We start from the raw sequence: 7,779 nt of genomic DNA on the forward strand, positions 1-7,779 counted from the left end.
GCTCTTGTGGCGGCACCGACTTGAGCTTGCCTGAGTTGTGTTGGTAGAGGGTTCGCAGTTGGGCATGTGGGCCCGTTGGTCCATCCAACGTTGTCTGGCTGCTTCTGGGGTGTAGACTGGTGTTAAGGGATGCTCCTCCCTTGGAGGGGTCTGATGCTGTGTTGCGTCAGGCAAGGAGTCAGAAGTTTGTCCTTCTCAGTACTCCTTAGTTGAGTTTTGTTCAAGGAGCTCTTTGTTTGGTCGAGGCAGACTATAATTTCTTACACAAAGTATTTAAAATTAAAATAAAGCTATGTAAACACTTGCATTTTTACAACACTATAAGTGTGTCCCATCAGGTAATGAAAAGTTTGACACACACTTGTGGTCTTCATCCTCACTTGAACTCTTGGGCCAAATACAGGAAATTCGTCATATAAGTGTTCAAGTGGTCAAGTGCAAAGATCGCAAGTGTGGGTATTTGGACAAGGCAACTGTCTTGCCTTGTGTCCCATACTTCCACAAGAAAAACAAACAACTTCCTGATCTTTCCTAACTTTCTCTAAACAATGCCTTGCTATGTGACCATGTCTTGTTCGCACTGGTGCTATTGGGAATCTCACAGAATCATCTGAGGAATTATGTCGACTAATGGCTTCCTTGCAGTTCTTCTCCTCATATTCAGAATTGGATTGAACATTTACCAACTGTCTAGCTGTCCCTTCATACAAACATTTGGATGTCTAGATTCTGCAGCTTTCATTTGACTTCTTGCATTGAAATACTGTGTCATTTTGGAAATTATTTGCTCGTATGGTGCATTTACATCTACATGCAGAGGCATGTAGATGTAAGGCAAGCAATGGCTTCTCGCATGTGTGAACTACTCTGTGCAATTAATGCAGACTTAAACATGAGATTTTGTTTAGTTGCATTTGGCAAACCACTGTAACAGCTGAACATTTCCCACAACCTGGATGCAAATGCTACAGGATGCTCTCCAATTTCCATTGTCACCTCAGTTATCTTTCTCAAGTTAACCAAATTAGTCCCCCAGCAAGTATAAGTAGAGCTTCTCTCCTTGTACCTTTGTCTGCTCTTTTGTTACGAACTTCCGGTGAGAGAGCACTAATTAATGAGCGAGGAATGCAGATCATAAGAAGTATACAAGCATCTTCGTCTGACACACTATAAACATCCACTACCTTCTCCAGTTTTGACAAGAACTCTACAGGATCAATGTTATCAGGGTCAAAAATACCCACTGCTGTAACAACACTTTGAAAGTCCATAAAAGACAGTTGTCTAACAGCTTGGCCATTTTCAATTCTTTGATCAAGAACTCTCTCATTTCCATTCTGTCTTGTTCGCACTGGTGCTATTGGGAATCTCACAGAATCATCTGAAGTATTATGTCGTTGACTAAAGGCTTCTTTGCAGTTCTTCTCTTCAGCCTCACAATTTCTCAATGACATGACATAGCCGCTGACTTGAGAATTTAGCAACTTGTTTTCTGTTTTAATTTCTTCGAATCTTTTCTTAGTTACCTTGTATGAGGCAAAAATAGCTTGAAGTGCATTAGCAACTTTTCCCTCTTTGTTTTTAGGCATTTTGGGACAATTTTTAAATTGAGACATAGCCCACTCGTAGGGGTCATCTGCCTTCTCTATCCCATCAAACATTTCTACTGAGCTGTGTTTAGCGATGTATTTAACTATCAACTCTTCCATTTTCACAATCTTATTAAATTGTGTTCTGCAATTCAGTAGGCTTATTTTCCTTCACTGACTGAACATTATCTAGTTACTTTAAGATACCTGTTAGTCTAATTTTTCACAGCTCCTGTGCTTTGGATGCAAATGAATAAAACAGCCACACTACGTCGGGCTTCTAAACTAAATTTTTCACTTCTCCAGACACGGCCACACTCCGTCGGGCCTTACACTTCACTACACTAAACTGTTAAAAATGTAACACTGTCACGGTATGTCGGACAAAACCACACTACTTCAGGTTTTATGTTACATTTTTAAAACAGTTTACTAAGCCACAGTATGTCGGGCAAATCAACACTGTTTTCAGGCTTTAAACTTCACAGTGTCGCGGTGCGTCGGACTCACTACACTATAACACACAACAGTTATGAAATAATTCTGTGACCACACTGCGTCGGGTTGATTCAGTTACTTTAAAATTTCATCAGAATTTCACAACAACTAACTCCGTTTCAATTATGTTGGAAACTTACAACTCGGTTTCAGTTACTTTAGAAACAATAGGTCTAATTCAACTCTGCTACCACACTACGTCGGGCTGATTCAATTACTTTAGAATCTTAACAGAATTATAACAAATGTCTTACACTTCAGGCAAAACAAGCACTTACAGCTTCAACTTCTGCAACTGTTTAAAAAAATATAACAATGTTTGTCACAGTACATCGGACAAAACCACAGTACGTCGGGTCTTAGTTTCGTTTGAATCTTAAACAGAATTTGTACAGAATAGGCTTAAGAACTCCTCCTACTAATACTGACTAAACCAAATTCTCTTCTGTCCTTAAAATGTTATTTTCTAGATTTTTTTAAACGAGGGGGTTCCCTGACAAAAACAACAGAAGAAAGAAACTGCTTTTAATACAAATCTTGTGTAATCCCAGGCTATCTGTAATCAGAAGCACATTTAAAACTGGAATATAATTTAATTTCATTCACATGTGTTTCACATGTGTTTCATAAATTGATACATTTAATTATTCTAGCTGCTGTGAGAAAAGGCTACAAACTATCCGCCACCTGCAGGATCCTCACATGCGATAGCCTAGTAGCCGGGACAACTTCTTTATGTTTACGGACGTGACGTAATGACGCAGTGCCATGCTCGAATTTCCCGCGAAAACCTACCCGTACCACTCGAATTAGAAAACATTATTATAAGCTATCTGTTGTGAATTGTAAAGTAAGGCGATAGTTTTGAACACTGGCTGGTTATGTACTTGCTCAAATATTGATTTTGGATCATTTTTAACCAAAAAAAGTTACGGACTGCAGCTTTAAGGACAACTGCACCAGTTTGGAGAACATTGTTCATAAAAAAGCAAACAAGACTTGTCTTTTCCATGAATATACAGTTGTTGATTACTGAATAAATGGTTTGTACACTCTTGTGCATTACTGTTGTATATTTTGTTCTGGTTAATTAAAAAGAAGAAGAAGAACCGGCATGCAATGCTTCGGTCTGCGCAGTGCTGAATGAAATCGAACACACCTACTGGTACCACAACATGATCGCTGTACAACCTGGGGCCCGTTTCAATAAGGAGGTTCAACCAACTCAAAGTTAAAACTTGAACTCTGAGTTGACTTACCCTTAGATGGGAAACTCTGAGTTTTTGGTTTCAGAACAGCTGAATTGTGTTAGTTCAGTCGACTCTGAGTAGGTTGACTCTGAGTTTAGCGCGTGCACCACGACTATGAGAAGTCATGATCAATGGAGCTCCGAAATTATGATTCACCATGGCAACAGCACTGACAAAAAGACGTCCACATACTTTGAGTCAACGCATAAGTTTAATTCTTAATCACTGTTATAATAACAGAGGTCAAAACTGGCAGAACGGTAGGTTATTGAACTAATATTAATTTTCATGGTATCCCATGGGCAAAAAAAAAAAAAAAAACGAAAAGGACTTACTGTTTCAAAAAACATAAAAAATCTTTTATGAACATTAAATTGTGCTGCTATATTTGATTTGGAATTCACATGTGAAAATGTCTAAAACTTGAAACAAATTCAGATGCAATTTCACTGCCTGAAAACCATGTCTTAGTGTTTCAAAAGCTTCAAAAGCACTTTAACATTGTGTTTCATCTTGTAATTTCAAATCAATTATCATAGCACAAGTGAAAGTCGTGAAAGTCAATCTTTTTCAGTGTACCCCACACAACCCACACGTAAGTAGATGTTGACTTGTGCAGTCACCACTGGAGCATCGCTGTCTGTCAGTATAGTAATGCCAATAGACACTGGCATCTTTCCTGACCCTTTGGTTGTTGTATGGATCACATCTTTCAAACTGGCATACAATTATGTACCCAAATGCCTGACTTCCACAACAACATATTCTTCATCACTGCCCTTCATCACCCTCATTGCTTCTATCCTCCTTGGTCCTCAACAACTTGTTTTATTACTACAACCTGATTTTCTGATGCACTCATATCACTATCATCAATACTTTCTGAAATAAGTACAGATTTGTCTCTCCATCTTCCAAAAATCTTACAAAAATGAACCTAAAACACATGCATAAAGGCTATTATACTGCCCGCCAATGCTGGTCAATAGTGCCAGCTACACAAAATATGCATCACATAATAGGACTTTGTCAGTTATGCATGTCGCTCAGATTTGTTGGTCTCTGAGTTGTTGTTTTTATAAAAGTGCATTAAAAATGACAAAAAACTTTAGGAAACACATTTGGATGTACAATTATATTTTTTATAACTTGAATTTATATGTATTTTCTAGTCTAAAATGAGCTCACTATGAAGCCTTGAGAGCATGTGACCTAACGTGCTAATGTCTCCTTTACTACTTAGTCACCAAAAATGTGAAGCACATGGCTAATAAATTTTAATTTTACTGGTAGAAGGGGATGTCATTTGACATCACTAAAATAAAATTTTGTTGGTTGAACATTAATATTGTATTTTAAAATGCAATTTTCTTAGCGTCATTTATAAATGACGATATCCCATAGAGGGATAAGGAATCAAAATTGAGGGGTTTGCTTATATGTAAGCATATGCCATTATTTTTCTTCATAATTTTTTTTTCTGATTTATTTATTTATCATTTTAACTTGACTTTTTATGCCTCTTTTTATTCCTCCACTTTTGATTGATTTAACACTATTGATTTTAATATAATTTGATTAAAAAACATGTCTTGTCTCAAAAATAGCCTAAATTAAATGTTATTATTTTAATTACATCTTAGATGTTAGATTACATGTTTGTCATTGTGTGTAATTAGCTCACTACCTAATTAATTCACATGATCGGCAACAAACAGGTGTTTGTAACCTCCTTGTAACAGTTAGGATATATCCAGCATTTGTAGCCTACTATTATTAAAATTAATATATATATATATATATATATATATATATGAAGAGATCAAAAAGAAAAGAAAAGAAGAACGTGACAGCAGCTAAAAATGAAGTATAAAAACAATTCAATCAGGTAAAGCTTTAAGCATAAAATGTTCATGGGTGTAGGCTAGGCTAAATGACTTTACAAACATTTGATATATTAAATAAATTTAATTCAGTGTCTATTTCAATGTGCAGCAGCTTTTTTTCACATACTCTAATCTGCCTGAAAACCATGTCTTAGTGTTTCAAAAGCATTAAAACAACTTTAACATTGTGTTTCATCTTGTAATTTCAAATCAATTATCATAGCACAAGTGAAAGTCAACAAGACTCTTCTATTTCAATATACCCCACACGTCCCACACATAAGTAGATGTTGACTTGTGCAGTCATCATTGGAACATCGCTGTCTGTCAGTAGTATTGTATTGCCAATAAACACTGGCATCTTTCCTGACCTCTGGTTGTTGTATGGATCACATCTTTAAATACAATAATGTACCCAAGTGCCTGACTTCCACAACAACCTATTCTTCATCACTGCCCTCACCCTCATTGCTTCTAACTTCCTTGGTCCTCAACAAATTGTTTTATTACTACAACCTGATTTTCTGATGCACTCATATCACTATCATCAATACTTTCTGAAATAAGTACAGATGTGTCCATCTTCCAAAAATCTTACAAAAATGAACCTAAAACACATGCATAAAGGCTATAATACTGCCCGCCAATGCTGGTCAATAGTGCCAGCTACACAAAATATGCATCACATAATAGGACTTTGTCAGTTATGCATGACGCTCAGATTTGTTGGTCTCCGAGTTGTTGTTTTTATAAAAGTGCATTAAAAATGACAAACCGTGATGTGCTCTGATTGGACAGCTATCCAGTGTTGTGATTGGCTGAATACCTTAAGCGTGTAACGGAAATGTTACGCCCCTTACCATACTGTGATGCCCTGTGTCCCGGCGCGACAAGACAAAAACAATAAAACCCATTACAAACGAGGCATTTGTTGCATCCAGTGGGGACATAATTACTGATTATAATGACTTATACTGTCTTTTTACGTATTGCGTATGTCATAAAACCATGTCTGCATTTGTGATTGTGATTGTGTCAAACTCACATTTGAATCATCAGTGGCAAATTCTTTAAATATAAAAAACATACTTACAGGCTGAGTCGGAAGCACCAGACTGTCCTTGCAAAGTTGGAACTGCCCCACTTTATAGAAACAGACACCGGCTACTGTAGTCTACTCTTCCAGGATCAGGAAACAGCCCTCATCCTCCGCAAAATGCGCTGCACACATCTGAATATTTGGGTTGAACTGTTCTGGAACAGTGTTTTAAATACAACTCTCAGTCTTTGAAAGTAATTAACACAGTTTAGGGACGAGTAGTAGGTTTTTAAACTTTTAATTTGAAGCAGATAAATATGTAAAATTAGTGTTAAGGTTTGAGACCCATTGCAAAACCCCTGATTTGCGAATGCTGAAACGGCACTCCCTGGCCTCCCCTAATGATCCTCTTGAATCCTCTAGTGGAAGGTTACTGTCCGGGGAAGCTGACGGTCATGCCGTCCCGTCGAGGATGTTCTTCTGATAGAAACTGCTCTGGAGGACACAAATGCTGTTAATTTGACTGTGGGCCTTTTTGCATTCTGCCTGTTTCCAGTGAGTTTCAGTTAATAACGGATGATGGGGGTCCTCCAAAATGTTTTAAGCAGAGACCGAAATGTTATGTAAAGCTTCTAACTTAAGTGAATGGAAATGTTCCGCATTCGGTGATGTTTTCTGTCTGTATAACAGCAAAGCCAGGAGAGTGTCCACCCCAATCATCTGGAAGATTGTGTACCAGGTCCTGTCGGAGTGACTCTAACTGTCCCAACAATAAGAAGTGCTGCAGCAATGGATGTGGACGTTACTGTAATGCTCCATATCCAGGTATTTGTGTTATATTGTTTTGGTCCGTTGTTGATAAATTGTCTTTTGTTGTGCTCGTCTAAAGTAGGTTTGAATTAATCCCTTAGGATAGTTTTAAACGCAGGATGGCTTTACAAAATAAAGAGGAATGATACTTAGAATATAATTCACTCTGTAGGTAAAAATTGCTATTCATGCTTTGAGTGTTTCATTCTGTATATTGAAGTGGCATACTGTGTGTGTGCGCGTGCGTGTGTGCGTGTGTGTGCGTGTGCGCGTGTGTGCGTGTGCGCGTGTGTGCGTGTGTGTGTGCGTGCGCGCGCGTGTGTGCGCACGCGTGTGTGCATAAACTAAAGCTGACTATCCGTGTCCATGCAGTGAAGCCGGGTCAGTGTCCCGACCCAAAGAACATTCCACTGTGTGCTGAAAGCTGTTTCCATGATGGCCAGTGTCCTGCCACACAGAAATGTTGCCCAACCACAAGAGGCGGTCCTGGGACTTTTGCATAACACCTACCTTTTTATTTTTTTATTTTTTATTTTTTTCCCAGTTCAGTGATTTATTCATATGGCATGTTTTCCAGCAAAGTGGTCAGGGAAGCGATGAGGGAAGCGGCCAGGGAAGCTGCCAGGGAAGCGGTCAGGGTCAGGGAAGCGGTGAGGGAAGCGGTCAGGGTCAGGGAAGCGGTGAGGGAAGCGGTCAGGGCGAGGGAA

The 7,779-nt window shown here is 38.5% G+C and overlaps 1 protein-coding gene and 2 long non-coding RNA genes across 3 annotated transcripts in view; 2 read left to right on the plus strand and 1 right to left on the minus strand.

Moving 5' to 3' along the window:
- Window positions 1-6,563: 6,563 nt before the first annotated feature.
- On the plus strand, window positions 6,564-7,558 carry LOC107685100 (uncharacterized). The gene is made up of 3 exons (XR_001633925.1): window positions 6,564-6,817; window positions 6,953-7,087; window positions 7,445-7,558. It is a non-coding gene; the product is annotated as an uncharacterized LOC107685100 (long non-coding RNA).
- A 56-nt stretch (window positions 7,559-7,614) lies between these two features.
- The window catches only part of LOC107685097 (uncharacterized), a 1,187-nt gene continuing 1,022 nt past the window's right edge, over window positions 7,615-7,779 (minus strand). The window contains exon 3 of the mRNA XM_016481586.1: window positions 7,615-7,753. Coding sequence (XP_016337072.1) covers window positions 7,630-7,753 — 124 coding nt within the window. The 3' untranslated portion in view covers window positions 7,615-7,629. The remainder of the gene's footprint in view (window positions 7,754-7,779) is intronic.
- The window catches only part of LOC107685099 (uncharacterized), an 881-nt gene continuing 804 nt past the window's right edge, over window positions 7,703-7,779 (plus strand). Inside the window, exon 1 of the long non-coding RNA XR_001633924.1 lies at window positions 7,703-7,764. This is a non-coding gene — a long non-coding RNA (uncharacterized LOC107685099). The remainder of the gene's footprint in view (window positions 7,765-7,779) is intronic.

Source organism: Sinocyclocheilus anshuiensis, unplaced genomic scaffold (genome assembly GCF_001515605.1).
Source record: "Sinocyclocheilus anshuiensis isolate Anshui unplaced genomic scaffold, SAMN03320099.WGS_v1.1 scaffold914, whole genome shotgun sequence".
In the NCBI taxonomy this organism is placed as follows: domain Eukaryota; kingdom Metazoa; phylum Chordata; class Actinopteri; order Cypriniformes; family Cyprinidae; genus Sinocyclocheilus; species Sinocyclocheilus anshuiensis.